The sequence below is a fragment of the Oncorhynchus mykiss genome, chromosome 11 (genome assembly GCF_057628025.1).
Source record: "Oncorhynchus mykiss isolate SJ-2025 chromosome 11, ASM5762802v1, whole genome shotgun sequence".
NCBI classification, from domain to species: Eukaryota; Metazoa; Chordata; class Actinopteri; order Salmoniformes; family Salmonidae; genus Oncorhynchus; species Oncorhynchus mykiss.
Genome location: NC_143032.1, coordinates 21,775,001 through 21,795,000, shown reverse-complemented (window position 1 = coordinate 21,795,000; position 20,000 = coordinate 21,775,001). Strand labels below are relative to the sequence as shown.

Sequence of the window (20,000 nt, the reverse complement as noted above, 5' to 3'; positions counted from 1 at the left end):
AGAAAGAGGTGAGGGGAAAGATGTGCTTATGCTGCTGCCATCTGGTGGTAGCTAACATGCACTGCAGTTAGAAAACAGAGTTGGGGTGGATGGGGACACTTCACAATGCAACCTGTACACACACTATCACATTCCATCAAAACAATTCAAAAATAAAAAATACATCTCTTATACACATTTCATCATATCAAGACATTATCCAGATGGCTTGCACATTAAAACAAATGAAACCAATAGTTCAGCTGGAATTTGAGCTGCCTTCACTTCAAAAAAGCATAATGCCATTGTGCTGGGAAACAGTTCAAATAAGCACAGGAGAGTCACAGGAGAGTCACAGGAGAGTCACAGGAGAGTCACAGGAGAGTCACAGGAGAGTCACAGGAGAGTCACAGGAGAGGACAGTCTTTCACTACACTTATTCCTTACTACAGTTCAAACACTACTTTCCCTTGCGACATACAGTATTGTAAAACACTACATTTCCCAGCATTCTGAGGACCAGATTCACATCATAATCCATTTTGTGCCTCAATGACCAGCATCAACACACAAAAGAACCACAGGAAGACAGCAGGGTTGTATTCATTAGTGCACACCGTAGCAAAACAATTGAAAACGAATATGAGCGTTGATTATTGTTCAGGTAGTCCATTTCTGTTTAAGTCTGCTTGCTCCAATTTGGTGCCTAGTGAATACGACCCAGAAGACAGGGACATTGCTGAGGCATTGAATACCTCCCCTTTATAGTAATAACCCTGATGATTGCATATGTTTTGTTGCACAATATAATCGTTATAATAATATATACATCACGTATGTACTGTATGATCATTCAATATTATACTATGGAGTATGTATGGGTGATGAATGGGTGAACTGAAGATGGTTATGGCTGTGCGGTGTGTGTGTTTGTGCCCGCGTGTGTCTTTGTCCTGCAGCTCTCCTCCCAGACGCCACCACCTGAACTATCACCTCACAGAACAGTAATTAACACGCTGTGGCATAGCATAAACCTGTCAATCAAAGTCAGAGGGTTCAGACTATGGAAAACAGATCCTGGTGCAATTGCATTGGGACTAAAAAGCCGTATGAGTGAAAACACTGATCACTGGTGTGAGCTGTGATTTGGCGAGCATCACCTCCCATTTCCTTCTGTACTGACTATTACACTGCATTGTCTGTGGTGACTTTTACATTATTATACGGCCTGATCCGCCTGCCTGAGTGTGTTTCTGAGTGAAGTCATTATTCCCTCAAATGTTGCTAAATCCCTCACATTAGAGGATTATGAAGGAAGGAAGGCACTGCCTGGAACGTCTACTGGAAACCCCCTTCCGGGGAGAGGGGAGGGGAGAGTGGAGAGAGAAAAGGAGAAGAAGAAATGGGAGGAAAGGGGGGGTTAAAAGAAGAGAAAGAGAAAGGGAGAAAGAGAGAGAGACAAAGAGAGAGAGACAAAGAGAGAGGGAGAAAGAGAGAGACAAAGAGAGAGAGAGAGACAAAGAGAGAGGAAGAAAGAGAGAGAGACAAAGAGAGAGGGAGAAAGAGAGAGAGACAAAGAGAGAGGGAGAAAGAGAGAGGGAGAAAGAGAAAGGGAGAAAGAGAGAGGAAGAAAGAAAGATACAGAAGACAGAGGGCTGGAGGCCCCATCAGTAGGGGTAACAGGAGACCGTGTTTACAGGCCAATCAGAGCATCACATCACTAGCTTGTTCCCTGACAAACCAGCCAGGTCCCTATCAGATCAACCCACAGCGACAGCCCCTAACCCAGCCTGCTGTACAGCTGGAGAGATGAGAACATGAGGGGCGGGGTGGCGATGATATCCCCCAACATCCCTCTCTCTCATCTTTTGTGTGTGTGGCAGGTTGGTATTTACTGGGATGACTCATGTACTAGAGGCAGCTCTGCAGGGTGGTCACTAGCTGCCACAGCCACAAAGTAATAAAATCTCTAATCCCTAATCTTAACCCTAACCTTAATCCCACTGCTAACCTTGTGCCTAACCCTAAATAAAAATAAAAAAAGCTAATATTTTTAACGATATAAACAATTTTGACTTTGTGGCTGGACCAGCTAACGAAACCCGCTCAGCTCTGCCTCCAGGACCAGATTCATCCCAATAAAAGTTAACCTGTGCGTGTGTCGTGTTCAATGACAGAGATTGTAATCTGTGAGGATGGGTGTGGGAGGCGTTTCATGACAGCATTAGGGTTAAGTAGCTTGCTCATGGTCACATTGACAGATTTTTATCCTTGTCGGCTTGGGGACTCGAACTAGCGACCTTTCAGTGGTTAAACCACAAGGCTACCTGCCACCCTGTGTGTGTGTGTCTCTTCTCTCTCCCTCTCTTTTCTCTTTCACTTTTCCAAATCCTTAGACAGTCTTTGCTATATTCTGGGTGGTGTGGACGGATGGATAAATGGATGGATGGATAGATGGATGGGCAGCATTTAAATATTTCAGCGACAACTTGCGGTAGCAGTATTGACAGAGGGAGCGAGGCAGAGAGGGAGGGATGGAAGGAGAGAGCTGGGATCTGGCAAAGGTCCTTCCCCTGCTGACAACAAAGCTGTTGAAGTGGTGGAGCAGAGCAGAGAGAACCTGTCACTAGTCTGTTGCAGAGAGAACCAGTCATTAGTCTGTTGCAGAGAGAACCAGTCATTAGTCTGTTGCAGAGAGAACCAGTCATTAGTCAGTTGCAGAGAGAACCAGTCATTAGTCAGTTGCAGAGAGAACCAGTAACTAGTTCATCGAGAAACCCCTCTTTTCCCAAAGGTCTCTGGGACGTCACTGACTTAACAGCCAATAGGAGGGCTGGAATCCCAGATAAGGAAGTCCCTTCTCAGCAATCTGTCAGATCAACCATAAAGGGTCCAGTACTAAACCAAACAGTATTTTTCTTTCTCACTCCTCTCCTTCTTCCACATAGGTAGATGGAAACCAGCCCACCTGCGATAAAAAGAAGAAAAATGATTGTTAAAAATATAGCGGCACTGTGTGTGTGGGTGTTTGTGGCCTGTTGTTACCAGCCATTGAAAAGTATTAAGACGACACCTGAGTGGCTTATGATGGTGGTACTTTTCAATAGGCATCTGGCAGAGTGATTAGCCTATTAGCCAGTTAACCAGTTAGCTTTTTATCCAGTTAAAAAGCTAACCAGTAAGCTGAAACGAGTTAGCATGTTAGCTTATTGTCTGTGAAGGCTACAGCTGTGCAGGGATAATAGCATCCAGCAGCAGTCCTTCACCAGCCTACTTCCTCGTATTATATGACTCACTAGAGAGAGAGAAGCTCTATTCCCACAACCACAATGGCATTTAGAGTATTGCGATACTAGCTAGCACCGATCCATCTATTCCACTCTGAAGACGGGCAGCAGTGCAGTGCTCTGCTCCAGAACACTGTTTAGTGATCACTAGAGCAGAGTCAACAGACAGACAGACACCAGGGCTCAATAACAGGGACAGATCTCAGTTCTACACAGCAGCTCGAACAAACACACTCACACACATTATCTGAGACCCACTGGGCAACGTGTAGTTTTCATTTCAACTTACGTGAATTCAACGTGAAATCAATAAATACATTTTACCATATCATTAAAAGTTGGGTAATAAAATACTAAATGCCCTTTTTGAAAATCAAATACATTTTCCACATTGATTCAACGTCATCACGCAGATTTTTTGGGGTTGAAATGACGTGGAAACAATGTTGATTCAAAAAAAATTCCCCAGTGGGAACACCTCCCCACAGGGATAACAGATAGGTGATTGGATGGAGAGATTGATTGGCGTCTGGAGGGACCACTCACCCTGCCGCTGACCTCTCCCCTCCACCAGCCATTGGCTCCTGACTTGGTGTAGATCTTGACTACATCTCCCTCCTGTAGAGACAGCTCTCTGGTGTCCCTGGAGCTGAAGTCATAGCGGGCAATCGCCACACCCATCACCTTAGGGGTGAACACTGTGGAGAGAGAGAAGAGAGGGGGAGAAAAAGAGAGAAGGGGAAGAGAGAGAGAGAGAGAGAGAGAGCGAGAGAGGGGGGGAGAAAGAGAGAGGGATAGATAGAGAGAGAGAGAGACAGTGAGAGAGAGGAGAGAGAGAGAGAGAGAGAGAGAGAGAGAGAGAGAGAGAGAGAGAGAGAGGGAGAGAAAGAGAGAGAGAGAGAGAGAGAGAGAGAGAGAGAGAGAGAGAGAGAGAGAGAGAGAGAGAGAGAGAAAAAAGCAAATAAAGGAGTGAAGAGAGAAAGAGAAAAGAAAACGAGAGGGATGATTAATCATACACTTCAAAGTAAGAAGTCAGCTTCTACATAAGACCAACTCATATTTCTCTCTCACACTGAGATGGATGTTATCCTCTCTTTCACCCCAGACAGACACCGTCTGGAGGGAGATGTGGAGGCGTGCATAATCGCATCACTCTCTTCTCTCTCCCCCCTTTTCCCCCTGTTCTAGTCCAGCCCCATTTAAATAAATGATATGTGCAAAGCCAGGTCCAAAGGAAGTGTTTTGATTGTGGGCTTGATTGTGTCAACAGCGTAATCCACACTCAAACGGGTGGCTGGGTTAATTACAAACCAGAGCGTTTGAAGGGAGGAACACTCAAAGGTTCCTCCAATCTGTCTCTACTTGGATGCTACGTTATCTTTAACAGACCATAGACTGCATACACACGATTATGTCCTCATACATGTTCTATGTGTATTGTACAGTACAGTGCTGTGATTAGACCATATCTTTGTTTTATTATGATGCTTCAACACATCCCATCTGAAATACAGCCAGGAGAGAAAGAGAGGGGGGGGGGGGGGGCGAGAGAGAGAGAGAGAGAGAGAGAGAGAGAGACAGAGAGAGAGAGAGAGAGAGAGAGAGAGAGAGAGAGAGAGAAAGGCAGGCTGGCTGGCTGACTGTGTGGGCATGTGTGTGTGTGTGTGTGTGTGTGTGTGTGTGTGTGTGTGTGTGTGTGTGTGTGTGTGTCTGCTGTTGCTGATGTGAAATACCTTGGCTTGTGAAGACAAGGTGTAGACCGGTCTGTCTGTCTGTCTGTCTGTCTGTCTGTCTGTCTGTCTGTCTGTCTATGAGCTGCAGTCATGCACACAGTAAGATAACAATGGGGAAAGACAGATATGGAACTGGAGCTGGTTAGCTCTGGCAGGTTTGGACTGTAATACTACTCCTGCTGTGGAAAGATGCTTCACTGGCCTGACAGCTTAAATAGGGCATTTTGATTGGTCTGCAGAGGTGTCATTCAGGGTCACTGGGGTGTGATATGATGACCCAGTCAGGGTCAATCTACTTGGGCCATATCTTGGTGGTAACACAAATACAAACAAACGCTATGTATACACATGCACACAGACCCACACCTACACACCTACACACACACACACACACACACACACACACACACACACACACACACACACACACACACACACACACACACACACACACACACATTCCCAGGCAGATGGAGGGAGCTGAGATGTGAGATGTGGCCCACTGCGCATGCTAAACAGTCAGGGCCCAAAATGAAAGGAGAAGAAATAAAAAGTGGTACCTGTACCTGACCAGAAAGGAGCGGAGGAGGGAGGAACAAAGCTGTAGCCGGCAGGAGTTACATAAGTCAGCCCACAGAGCAATGGGGCTATGGCAGGGGAGGGGCAGGGGAGAGGGGGGGGGTAAAGCAGGGTAGAGGAGTGGAGGGGAAGAGGGGAGGAAAGGGGAGAAAGCAGGGTAGAGGAGTGTATGGGAAGAGGGGAGGAAAGGGGAGAAAGCAGGGTAGAGGAGTGGAGGGGAAGAGGGGAGGAAAGGGGAGAAAGCAGAGTAGAGGAGTGGAGGGGAAGAGGGGAGGAAATGGGAGAAAGCAGGGTAGAGGAGTGGAGGGGAAGAGGGGAGGAAATGGGAGAACGCAGGGTAGAGGAGTAGAGGGGAAGAGGGGAGGAAAGGGGAGAAAGCATGGTAGAGGAGTGGAGGGGAAGACGGGAGGAAAGGGGAGAAAGCAGGGTAGAGGAGTAGAGGGGAAGAGGGGAGGAAAGTGGAGAAAGCAGGGTAGAGGAGTGGAGGGGAAGAGGGGAGGGTAGAATAAAGGAGAGAGAAGCGAAGGGAAAGCATGTTTAATCCCAACTCAAAGTTTACAGGCAAAATAAGTAGCTGGCAGCAGAACAGTGCAGTTTGATAGGACATGAAAATATCCTCTGACCAGAAACCCAAACAACTACAGCATCTTCACTGAGCTAAATGATGGTCCCCCCGTAGAATGCTGTGCTGGACTACTTTCCATTTCTATTCAAAAACCCATCCAGGGACAGAACTGAAGTTCAAATCAGTTATTCGAAAATGTCCATTCCTTTTAAGAATGTGTTGATTTCCGATAAATGGACACGTTGATTTATTTAACATACAGTACATTTTTCAAACGCTGCCCATTCATATTTTATGAGATATTGAATTGACATTAATAGCATTGAAATGAAATTTACCCAACTGTGTTTCTTTGTGTCCAGACTGTGTGTGTGTGCGCGTGTTTACCCCTCTCAAGCACCCTTCCACCCCATGCACCTGCTATCCGCTCTGGCAGTTCTGGCCCTCATCCTGCTACCATATGAATCCCCGTCTGACCAGCAGGCCCAGAGCAATGCAACAGAGCTGATGTCAACCATGCAATATGTTTACCCTGCTCACAGTCACAGGCCTAACGACTGCTGCTATGCAGCCTCACACAGAGACATTTTATTCATGAGCCACCGCTGCCTATCCAGACTAACAACCCACTGTCTGCTGTGTTGGGTCATAATCATATGAATACGAACTTCACACACACACACACACACACACACACACACACACACACACGAGTGTGCGGGCACGCAAGCAACATACCCACCACCAACCAGACTCCCTGGTCAACTCTCGCAAGCATATCCTCTAAAAATTGATATTAGAAAGACGCTCATTGAAAGCCAAGCCTGGTTTCTATCACAGCGAGGGAGATCAGAGGAGAAATCTGATGAGCATTTTAATATCTGTAGGTTATATCTCTCTCTCCTCTGCAGGAAATATGTTTCCTTGTTTCCTTCCGCATACTGTGTCCTCTGAGGAGCCAGCTTCCTCTAGACACATACTGTATCATGCAGGTAATAACCTACATATTACCCATGTGTGATGGACCACCAGCGATGCTAAGGTCCCCAAGAGAGTTGATTAAGGTTGTCACCCAGTAACTTTCTCCAAATTCCCTGGTTTGCCAAACTTCCTGCCTATTCCATCCTGCTTATTCCATATTCCATCCTGCTTATTCCATCCTGCTTATTCCATCCTGCTTATTCCATCCTGCCTATTCCATCCTGCTTATTCCATCCTGCTTATTCCATCCTGCTTATTCCATCCTGCCTATTCCATCCTGCCTATTCCATCCTGCTTATTCCATATTCCATCCTGCTTATTCCATCCTGCTTATTCCATCCTGCTTATTCCATCCTGCCTATTCCATCCTGCTTATTCCACCCTGCCTATTCCATCCTGCTTATTCCATCCTGCTTATTCCATCCTGCTTATTCCATCCTGCCTATTCCATCCTGCTTATTCCATCCTGCTTATTCCATCCTGCTTATTCCATCCTGCTCATTCCATTTTCCAACTGGGAAGTCTGATGCTGCTAGGGTTGATGATGGTATAAATCGACAGGGACCAGGAGGGTTTTGAGATATGTAGACATACACAGCAGAGTCATGTCCAAAACAGAACATAAACTGCATTGGCATTTCAGCCATGCTGGTAGAAATGAACAACTGAACAAAAGAGTGATTTACAAGTAAAGAATGGAGCTGAATTCTATGAGTCGGGGCCTTAGAGAGGATGAGAGAGAAGGATAGATGAGAGAGGGGGAGAGAGGAGGAGAGAGGAGGCGAGAGAAGGAGAGAGGATGAGAGAGAAGGAGAGAGAAGGATAGATGAGAGAGGAGGAGAGAGGAGGAGAGAGAAGGAGAGAGGATGAGAGAGAAGGAGAGGATGAGAGACAGGGAGAGCGAAGGAGAGATAACAAAAAGAGAGAGAGAAAACAAACAGGTTGGAATTCAATTCTCTCAGTGAGGGAAGTGTTGTTCTCCATCCTTCCTCTCTGTATGTGTGTTTGTTTTTAGGCCGAGAGACATTCAAGAGCCATTTGAGTGACAAGCGAAATGAAAAGTGAGACATGCAGCATCCAGCTTCTGACTCCCTATGATCCTCTTCCTTTCTGTTCTGTCTTGTTTCCCCAGCACTTGCAACACGACCTTCAGCGAATCCTGGGAGTTTTTCTTGCGCTTTTCACACGGTGACATATGGTGCTACAATGAAATCTAATCTCAGCACTGATTGCGATGCGTCATAAACTCTCCATCAACCCCAGAGAGAGGCTCCAGTGCTGCGGGTGTGCTGCCGGCGTCGGGTACTGCATTTAACCCCTTCCTCACCAATGGGGTCCAACAAGCCACTTCTCTGTCTCTGCTGTCTTCTTATCCACGCTGTAACAGCAGTACGGGACTATCCAGTATTCATGATATACAGTAACACAGTGCTACTAACACCGTTTTAACTGACAGGGACCACCACTATATTCTGACTCTGATTGAGAATCACTTCTATTAAAACTAGAACTAGAAACAGATTCAGAACCATCCAGTCCACAAACCAGTCCACAAAACCAGTCCACACACCAGTCCACAAACTAGTCCACAAAACCAGTCCACACACCAGTCCACAAAATCAGTCCACAAACCAGTCCACAAAATCAGTCCACAAACCAGTCCACAAACTAGTCCACAAAACCAGTCCACACACCAGTCCACAAACTAGTCCACAAAACCAGTCCCACACCAGTCCACAAACTAGTCCACAAAACCAGTCCACACACCAGTCCACAAACCAGTCCACAAACCAGTTCACAAACCAGTTCACACACCAGTCCACAAAATCGATCCACAAACCAGTCCACAAACCAGTTCCCAAACCAGACCACACACAAGTCCACAAACCAGTCCACAAATCAGTTCACAAACCAGTCCACAAACCAGTTCACAAATCAGTCCACAAACCAGTCCACACATCAGTTCACAAACCAGTCCACCCACCAGTCCACAAACCAGTTCACAACCACTTCACACATGAGTTCACACACCAGTCCACAAATCAGTTCACACACCAGTCCACAAACCAGTCCACAAATCAGTCCACAAACCAGTCCACACACCAGTTCACAAACCAGTCCACACACTAGTCCACACACCAGTCCACAAATCAGTCAAAAAACCAGTCCACAAACCAGTCCACAAACCACAGAAAGTGTCAGATACTATACACTATTTGATTATAGTACACATTTTTGAGCCAATGTCTTGCTAATTTCACTATACAACTATTCCAAAACAAACTGTTCAAAATGTCATTTGTTTCGTCATACAACATATTCTAAGCAACAAAAACGACCAGCTAATGACTAATTAAATCTGCCAATGAGAGATTGAATGAGAGATTGAAATTGGAGCAATCATAATCATCCTGTGAACCACCTGTCCTCTCTCCAGGTGTGTTGCTGTGCTCACATTGAAATGTCACCCAGCACACACTCTTTACCCAAGACTTATCAGCCAGCTATCGCAGCCATAGCAACACCATTCTAAGCCAGGTTTCTGTGGTACTGTTCATAACAAACTCTCCTGTTTTTTCTACTAAACCTGCTTCTAGAACTGCCACTAGACCTGCATCTCTTCACTAGACAGTAAAAAGCCTGTTTCTAGAACTGCCACTAGACCTCCATCCCTTCTCTAGACAGTAAAAAGCCTGTTTCTAGAACTGCCACTAGACCTGCATCCCTTCTCTAGACAGTAGAAAGCCTGTTTCTAGAACTGCCACTAGACCTCCATCCCTTCTCTAGACAGTAAAAAGCCTGTTTCTAGAACTGCCACTAGACCATCCCTTCTCTAGACAGTAAAAAGCCTGTTTCTAGAACTGCCACTAGACCATCCCTTCTCTAGACAGTAAAAAGCCTGTTTCTAGAACTGCCACTAGACCATCCCTTCTCTAGACAGTAAAAAGCCTGTTTCTAGAACTGCCACTAGACCATCCCTTCTCTAGACAGTAAAAAGCCTGTTTCTAGAACTGCCACTAGACCTGCATCCCGTCTCTAGACAGTAAAAAGAAAGAGCAGTATACAGTATAATTTGTATTTTCACTGTCTCAGCAAAGAGCTTATCCAAAACAAAACCATGCATGAATGTACCTAGCCAACTATCTCTCCTGGGAGGTTAGTATTCAGCATCACGGTAGGCAGTCATCCCATGATAGGAACCGAAATTCAATGATGAAGTGTTTGATTGTTATTTACAGGTCCTGACTACAGACCTAAAGGAGGCAGTGCCTTAATGTGAACACTGAAAAAAGGGTTCCAAAAGGGTTCTGCGGCTGTCCCCATAGGAGAACCATTTCAGGTTCCAGATAGAATCCTTTTTTAGGTCTTTGGGAACCCAAAATTGTTCTACTTGGAACCAAAAGGGGTTCTTCAAAGGTTCTCCTATAGGGAGAGCCAAATAACCCTTTTTGGTTCTAGATTCGTGTTGTGTTGTGTTGTTTTTATACTCACTGTTTCCTCCGGGTCTGTTGGTGTGGAGCATAGCAGCATTCTCCTGCTCTCTGTAGGGGAACTGCAGTGTGGTGTCCAGGCTTCTGAAGCCTTCCCTCAATGAATGGTGTTTGTAGTACTCAATTAGTTCCTGTAACACACACACACACACACACACACCCACACACACACACACACACACACACACACACACACACACACACAGGCACACGCACATTCACACACAGGCACACACACACATTCTCACAGTTAGCCAAATAGCCTCACACAACAATACCATTGGCATGAAAATGATTTATGAAAAAATAGTAGTGTGCTCTATATAATTCTAAATCTGTTTTAAAATGTCCTCTGTCCAATACCAATTAAATGAAATCAACAAAATGATTAACTTAATATGAAGATTAAAAGTTTGGGTGAAATAAAACTAGCATACACGTACAGAGTAGGACTAACAGTAAAATCTCATTTCTAACCGCAGCTGAAGGAAACACAATCCTGGGTGAATAGAAGGGAGAGAACACATCCAATCCACCCTGGACCGATCCCTGTCTATAACTCTCTACAAGGCCTACGGGCAGTAAAGTAAACCACACCAGTAATCTACCTCTAATCAGAGCTATTTTCACACAGCAAGGGGCTAAAAATAAATTCATGTTTTGACATTTAATTAAAGAAACGCTGAGTGATTTATTTATGTGCGAAATGCAGAGGTGTTGCTGTGAAAGGGAAACTCACTAATATACTCCTGAACTTCTTGTTCTCTGCGATGTGGAAGCAGGCATCTCTGGTCAGGATCTTGATGTGCTTCACGTCATTGCTGTACCTGTGGGCCATGAATAAGGGATGAGTGTAATGTTCTGGTGATCATTGAGATCGATCCCCCAGTAGACCCATGCGGAGCGACCGCTGCCATGGTAATGCATGGGCCCAAAGGTTTCTGCAGCCTGGTCTCATAGACTACACGTTACATAGTAACTGTAAACCAGGGACACGCTAATTAGTATGAAATGTTACGAATGGTATGTTAACATAAAACAGAAGATTAATCAAGGCAAAAACAAAAGGAGGGTGAATGGTAGGGTTGGATGGGTGGGCATATAACGCAAACGTCTAGCAACCCAAAAGTTGCGTGTTTGAATCGCTGCATGAACAACTTTAGCATGTCAGCTAATTAGTAACTTTTCAACTACTTGCTACTTTTTTAATTACTTTGCTACTATTTAGCATGTTAGCTAACCTTTCCCCTAATCCTAATCCTAACCTTAACCCTTTCAGCTGACCCTTCCCCTAAACCTAACCTTAACCCTTTAACCTAATTCCTAACCTTAACCCCTAACCTTTGGGTTCAGCTTTCTAAACTTTAAAGATTGTTAATCATCAGTTATACTGGAGACATGAGGGGTGCCAAAGTCTGGGTCTACACCAGAAGTGAATGGTTATCTGTAGGAGGAAGGTATATGGTGGATGTAATTAAGCTTGGAATGTATTGAGTAAAGGAAGTATAATCACATGTTGGCAGGCACTGATAAGGATGGAGAGCTGTGGATTAGTGAGAAAGGGGGTCAAGGTCAGGTCAGGTCAGGTCACCTTAAGGGAGAAGGAACAGTTTGTGTCCCGTATCACTTACAGTTGAAGTCGGAAGTTTACATACACCTTAGCCAAATACATTGAAACTCAGTTTTTCACAGTTCCTGACACTTAATCCTAGTAAAAAGTCCCTGTCTTAGGTCAGTTAGATCACCACTTTATTTTAAGAGTGTGAAATGTCAGAATAATAGTAGAGAGAATGATGTAGTTCAGGTTTTATTTCTTTCATCACATTCCCAGTGGGTCAGAAGTTTACATACACTCAATTAGTATTTGGTAGCATTGCCTTTAAATTGTTTAACTTGGGTCAAACGTTTTGGGTAGCCTTCCACAAGCTTCCCACAATAAGTTGGGGGAATTTTGGCCCATTCCTCTTGACAGAGCTGGTGTAACTGAGTCAGGTTGTAGGCCTACTTGCTCGCACACACTGTTTCAGTTCTGCCCGCAAATCTTCTATAGGATTGAGGTCAGGGCTTTGTGATGGCCACTCCAATACCTTGACTTTGTTGTCCTTAAGCCATTTTGCCACAACTTTGGAAGTATGCTTGGGGTCATTGTCCATTTGGAAGACCCATTTGCCACTAAGCTTAAACTTCCTGACTGATGTCTTGAGATGTTGCTTCAATATATCCACAGAATTTTCCTCCCTCATGAAGCCATCTATTATGTGATGTGCACCAGTCCCTCCTGCAGGAAAGCACATCCACAACATGATGCTGCCACCCCCATGCTTCACGGTTGGGATGGTGTTCTTTGGCTTGCAATCCTCCCCCTTTATCCTCCAAGCATAACGATGGTCATTATGGCCAAACAGTTCTATTTTTGTTTCATCAGACCTGAAGACATTTCTCCAAAAAGTAGTGGCTTCTTCCTTGCTGATCGGCCTTTCAGGTTATGTCGATATAGGACTCATTTTACTGTGGATATAGATTTTGTACCTGTTTCCTCCAACATCTTCACAAGGTCCTTTGCTGTTGTTCTGGGATTGATTTGCACTTTTCCACCAAAGTACATTCATCTCTAGGAGACAGAACGTGTCTCCTTCCTGAGCGGTATGACGACTGCGTGGTCCCATGGTGTTTATACTTGCGTACTATTGTTTGTACAGATGAATTCGGTACCTTCAGGTGTTTGGAAATTGCCCCCAAGGATGAACCAGACTTGTGGAGGTCCACAATATTTTTTCTGAGGTCTTGGCTGATTTCTTTTGATTTTCCCATGATGTCAAGCAAAGAGGCACTGAGTTTGAAGGTAGGCCTTGAAATACATCCACAGGTACACCTCCAATTGACTCAAATTATGTCAATTAGCTTATCAGAAGTTTCTAAAGCCATGACATAAATCTCCCGAATTTTCCAAGCTGTTTAAAGCCACAGTCAACTTAGTGTATGTAAACTTCTGACCCACTGGAATTGTGATACAGTGAATTATAAGTGAAATAATCTGTCTGTAAACAATTGTTGGAAAAATTACTTTTTTTTGTCATGCACAAAGTAGATGTCCTAACCGACTTGACAAAACTATAGTTTGTTATTAACAAGAAATTTGTGGAGTGGTTGAAAAACAAGTTTTAATGACTCCAACCTAAGTGTATGTAAACTTCCGACTTCAATTGTAACTTCCTGCCTAGTATTAAATATGTAATGTTTAGAGAGAAGGAGGAGACCAAAATTGGGGTATATATTACCACTGGTGGAAATATGTATATGTCTTATGCAGCTGTATGACCCAATGGGAGAACAAACTTGGTTTAAGCTTTACTTATCGTCCGTGAGTTTTAATAGGTTCATTAAGGAACCTGAAACCATAACCCCATAACCTAGCTAACGTTAGCCAGATAGCTAAAGCTAGCGTTAGCCCCCTACCCAATGTGAGCCACAACAAATTAGAATTTGTTCGTAACATATCATATGAAATGGATGATGGATACCCACAAATGAATACATTCCATACGAAATGCCCTGAGACCAGGTTGGGTTTCTGACACAAGAGTGATGGAGAGGGGTGTGTGTGTGTATGTGTGTAGACGTCGATTGACAGGGGCACCATTCCTCATTACCAGTTGGTATTCACGGGACCAGGGGAGGGGGCTGATGGAAGGGCAGTCGCCCCCATTTAGAGGGTATCAGCAGGGCAGAGTGGGGCAGGGAGGAGGGGAGGGTATAGAGACACAGAGCCAATAGAGTCAGCCCCCTTTTGTCTGTCTCTCTCAAAGAAAGCCCTGTCCTCTCTTGATCTCTATTAGTCTCCATTATTATCCTCTTATCTCCCTCTTAGAGCCGTAATCCCCCAATAATATGGCCTAATCCATATTCTACGCACCAAAACAAACCCCAGTGACGGGCCTATTGTACACTGAAATGCCAGAGCTTAATTTAGACTGACTGGACCCTCTTGGCTGGAGTCGCTGTAGCTTGTGGAAGGAAGGCGGCAGGGCCTCAATACCACAGCAGTGTGATGCAGAGCCAAGGATAGGGCATTGTCTGTTTCAAACACTTTCTTAATGCAGTTTCCACGCAGATGCAGAGTTTTCTTTTTTCTCTTTTCCTCTCGTTTTCTTTGTGATGGATTAAATAACCTTGAGCAGGCTGTCTAACAGTCTCTCTGGGTTTCTTCACCAGTGCTGCAGTGGCATGCTTCACACGCGAGCAATTAAGACTTCAGCTCTGGTGAAACTGGAAGGCATTGAAAAGCTCTGCCTTCGTAAGAGAGGAAAAAGGAGGAGATGAATTAAGTGGAGTTGAAGGGAATGTTTCAAGCAGCCTCTCAGAGCAGCTCTCTCTCTCTCTCTCTCTCTCTCTCTCTCTCTCTCTCTCTCTCTCTCTCTCCCTCTCTCTCTCTCTCTCTCTCTCTCTCTCTCTCTCTCTCTCTCTCTCTCTCTCTCTCTCTCTCTCTCTCTCAGCTCTACCGGCTCCCTTCAGGGAAGAAGTGTCGCAACCCAACTTGGGGCAGAAACGGCGGCAGGTAGCCTACGGTGGCAGGTAGCCTAGCGGTTAGAGCGTTGGGCCTGTAACTGAAAGAACACTAGTTTGAATGCCCGAGCTGATGAAAAATCTGCTGATGTGCCCTTGGGCAAGGCACTTAAACCTAGAACTATGTACTAGGTGCTATGGCTGACCTTGTAAAACAACACTGCACCTATCTGGAGTATGTGACAATAAAACATCTAGTTTTTTTACCCTGCGTATCATTGGCATGTTTCAACCTGTCTGAACATACAGGACCGTAATCTGTCTATCTACAGCATACAAACAGCCTGGGGGGACTGAAATGATACAGTGATCACATGCAAAAGTGTTATTTTCCCATCTACCTCACATGAGGTTTACATGTGCTTGCAGCAATGCTAAACAGCACGTAAAACAAATACCACTCTACTGTAGCACTCACTTATCAGAATCGTAACTCCTGCACGCCTCACCTCATTGTTGTAATTATTTTGTACATTTCTTTTTAATGCACAATACAATGTATGTATTGTCCAATGCCGTCCTTCAGCCCATCCACTTATCCAGAGCAGCGCAACATACAGTACAGTCTGTGCAGAAAGTCAATGGTAGGACTGAACTAGCATCTCACTAGCACTGACAGAACTAATAATTAACGCAAGCTTTAAGAGGACTATTTGCAGGGTGTGACTGTGCTGTACTATACTGTGTGTGCTGTGCTGTGCTGTGTTGTGCTGTGAATGCTGTACTGTGTGTGCTGTGCTGTGCTGTGTTGTGCTGTGAATGCTGTACTGTACTGTACTGTGCTGTGCTGTGCTGTACTGTGCTGTACTGTGCTGTACTGTGCTGTGCTGTGCTGTACTGTGCTGTATTGTGCTGTACTGTATTGTATTTTGCTTTACTGTGCTGTACTGTACTGTACTGTACTGTGCCATGCTGTACTGTATTGTATTTTGCTGTACTGTGCTGTACTGTACTGTGCCATGCTGTACTGTATTGTATTTTGCTGTACTGTACTGTACTGTACTGTACCATGCTGTACTGTATTGTATTTTGCTGTACTGTGCTGTACTGTACTGTGCCATGCTGTACTGTATTGTATTTTGCTGTACTGTGCTGTACTGTACTGTGCCATGCTGTACTGTATTGTATTTTGCTGTACTGTACTGTGCCATGCTGTACTGTATTGTATTGTGCTCTACTGTACTGTACTATGCTGTACTGTATTGTATTTTGCTGTACTGTGCTGTACTGTACTGCGCCATGCTGTACTGTGCTGTGCCATGCTGTACTGTATTGTATTTTGCTGTACTGTGCTGTACTGTATTGTATTTTGCTGTACTGTGTTGTACTGTGCTGTACTGTATTGTATTTTGCTGTACTGTGCTGTACCGTATTGTATTTTGCTGTACTGTGCTGTACTGTATTGTATTTTTCTGTACTGTGCCATGCTGTACTGTATTCTATTTTGCTGTACTGTGCTGTACTATACTGTACTGTGCCATGCTGTACTGTGCTGTGCCATGCTGTACTGTATTGTATTTTGCTGTACTGTGCTGTACTGTATTGTATTTTGCTGTACTGTGCTGTACTGTGCTGTACTGTATTGTATTTTGCTGTACTGTGCTGTACTGTGCTGTACTGTATTGTATTTTGCTGTACTGTGCTGTACTGTGCTGTACCGTATTGTATTTTGCTGTACTGTGCTGTACTGTATTGTATTTTGCTGTACTGTGCTGTACTGTGTCATGTTGTACTGTACTGTGCCATGTTGTACTGTACTGTATTGTGCCATGCTGTACTGTGCTGTGCCATGCTGTACTGTATTGTATTTTGCTGTACTGTGCTGTACTGTACTGTATTTTGCTGTACTGTGCTGTACTGTGCTGTACTGTGCCATGTTGTACTGTACTGTGCCATGCTGTACTGTATTGTACTGTGCTGTACTGTGCTGTACTGTACTGTACTGTGCCATGCTGTACTGTGCTGTGCCATGCTGTACTGTATTGTATTTTGCTGTACTGTGCTGTACTGTATTGTATTTTGCTGTACTGTGCTGTACTGTGCTGTACTGTACTGTACTGTACTGTGCCATGCTGTACTGTATTGTATTGTGCTGTACTGTACTGTACTGTACTGTGCCATGCTGTACTGTATTGTATTTTGCTGTACTGTGCTGTACTGTACTGTGCCATGCTGTACTGTATTGTATTTTGCTGTACTGTACTGTACTGTGCCATGCTGTACTGTATTGTATTTTGCTGTACTGTACTGTACTGTGCCATGCTGTACTGTATTGTATTTTGCTGTACTGTGCTGTACTGTACTGTGCCATGCTGTACTGTATTGTATTTTGCTGTACTGTGCTGTACTGTACTGTGCCATGCTGTACTGTATTGTATTGTGCTGTACTGTACTGTACTGTACTGTGCCATGCTGTATTGTATTGTATTTTGCTGTACTGTGCTGTACTGTATTGTATTTTGCTGTACTGTGTTGTACTGTGCTGTACTGTATTGTATTTTGCTGTACTGTGCTGTACCGTATTGTATTTTGCTGTACTGTTCTGTACTGTATTGTATTTTTCTGTACTGTGCCATGCTGTACTGTATTCTATTTTGCTGTACTGTGCTGTACTGTACTGTACTGTGCCATGCTGTACTGTGCTGTGCCATGCTGTACTGTATTGTATTTTGCTGTACTGTGCTGTACTGTATTGTATTTTGCTGTACTGTGCTGTACTGTGCTGTACTGTATTGTATTTTGCTGTACTGTGCTGTACTGTGCTGTACTGTATTGTATTTTGCTGTACTGTGCTGTACCGTATTGTATTTTGCTGTACTGTGCTGTACTGTATTGTATTTTGCTGTACTGTGCTGTACTGTGTCATGTTGTACTGTACTGTGCCATGCTGTACTGTATTGTACTGTGCTGTATTGTGCTGTACTGTACTGTACTGTGCCATGCTGTACTGTGCTGTGCCATGCTGTACTGTATTGTATTTTGCTGTACTGTGCTGTACTGTAGTGTATTTTGCTGTACTGTGCTGTACTGTGCTGTACTGTGCCATGTTGTACTGTACTGTGCCATGCTGTACTGTATTGTACTGTGCTGTACTGTGCTGTACTGTACTGTACTGTGCCATGCTGTACTGTGCTGTGCCATGCTGTACTGTATTGTATTTTGCTGTACTGTGCTGTACTGTATTGTATTTTGCTGTACTGTGCTGTACTGTGCTGTACTGTACTGTACTGTGCCATGTTGTACTGTACTGTGCCATGCTGTACTGTATTGTATTTTGCTGTACTGTGCTGTACTGTACTGTACTGTGCCATGCTGTACTGTGCTGTGCCATGTTGTACTGTGCTGTGCCATGTTGTACTGTGCTGTACCATGCTGTACTGTGCTGTACCATGTTGTACTGTGCTGTACTGTACTGTGCCATGCTATACTGTGCTGTGCCATGTTGTACTGTGCTGTGCCATGTTGTACTGTGCTGTACCATGCTGTAATGTGCCATGCTGTACTGTGATTTACCATGCTGTACTGTGCCATGCTGTACTGTGATGTACCATGCTATACTGTGCCATGCTGCACTGTGCTGTACCATGCTATACTGTGCCATGCTGTACTGTGCTGTGCCATGCTGTGCTGTGATGTACTGTGCTGTACCATGCTGTACTGTGCTGTACCATGCTATACTGTGCCATGCTGCACTGTGCTGTACCATGCTGTACTGTGCTGTACCATGTTGCTCACTTACTTGATGCTGATGGCGTACTCTGTGAACTCGCGGCTCCGGTGGCGGACCAGGTAGGTGCTGTTCCCTCTGTTGATCAGCTCTGCCTCAGCCTGAAGTCTCTCCATGGGCCCAGCAAACCTACAGTCCAGGAGGCACTGACAGTTACAGAACTATATATACATACACAGGTAGCACGTACAGTATGATAAATGTAAGTGCCTCTGAGGAGATAAAGCAGCATTGAATTGAATAGGGGGGGTTAGATATACTGAGAAACACAGAGGACACATCTAGTGACAGAACAACTACCAAACAGTCTAACCTACACTCACAAATAAGGATTTTACTCAACTATAGCCTACAATTAATGGTATGGTAACTTGATAATTAATGATATGGTAACTTGATAATTAATGGTATGGTAACTTGATAATCAATGGTATGGTAACTTGATAATGGTATGGTAACTTGATAATCAATGGTATGGTAACTTGATAATTAATGGTATGGTAACTTGATAATTAATGGTATGGTAACTTGATAGTTAATGGTATGGTAACTTGATAATCAATGGTATGGTAACTTGATAATGGTATGGTAACTTGATAATCAATGGTATGGTAACTTGATAATTAATGGTATGGTAACTTGATAACTAATGGTATGGTAACTTGATAATTAATGGTATGGTAACTTGATAACTAATGGCATGGTAACTTGATAATTCATGGTATGGTAACTTGATAATTAATGGTATGGTAACTTGATAATTAATGGTGTGGTAACTTGATAATGGTATGGTAACTTGATAATTAATGGTATGGTAACTTGATAATTAATGGTGTGGTAACTTGATAATTCATGGTATGGTAACTTGATAATTAATGGTATGGTAACTTGATAATTAATGGTGTGGTAACTTGATAATTAATGGTGTGGTAACTTGATAATTAATGGCATGGTAACTTGATAATTAATGGTATGGTAACTTGATAATTAATGGTGTGGTAACTTGATAATTAATGGTATGGTAACTTGATAATTAATGGTATGGTAACTTGATAATTAATGGTGTGGTAACTTGATAATTAATGGTATGGTAAC

At 44.0% G+C, this 20,000-nt stretch overlaps 1 protein-coding gene across 2 annotated transcripts in view; it reads right to left on the bottom strand.

Annotated features, from left to right (window-relative positions):
- Positions 1 to 20,000, bottom strand: part of vav3a (vav guanine nucleotide exchange factor 3a) — a 123,074-nt gene that overhangs the window by 1,150 nt on the left and 101,924 nt on the right. Inside the window, exons 23-28 of one of the 2 annotated variants that reach the window (XM_036935164.2) lie at positions 18,918 to 19,034; positions 11,355 to 11,442; positions 10,617 to 10,746; positions 5,566 to 5,646; positions 3,813 to 3,964; positions 1 to 2,947 (exon numbers count right to left, since the gene is read on the bottom strand). The exon at positions 1 to 2,947 is cut by the window's left edge and continues 1,150 nt beyond it. In XM_036935164.2, coding sequence (XP_036791059.1) covers positions 2,903 to 2,947; positions 3,813 to 3,964; positions 5,566 to 5,646; positions 10,617 to 10,746; positions 11,355 to 11,442; positions 18,918 to 19,034 — 613 coding nt within the window. In that variant the 3' untranslated portion in view covers positions 1 to 2,902. The remainder of the gene's footprint in view (positions 2,948 to 3,812; positions 3,965 to 5,565; positions 5,647 to 10,616; positions 10,747 to 11,354; positions 11,443 to 18,917; positions 19,035 to 20,000) is intronic. The other variant, XM_036935166.2, reaches the window with a different exon arrangement.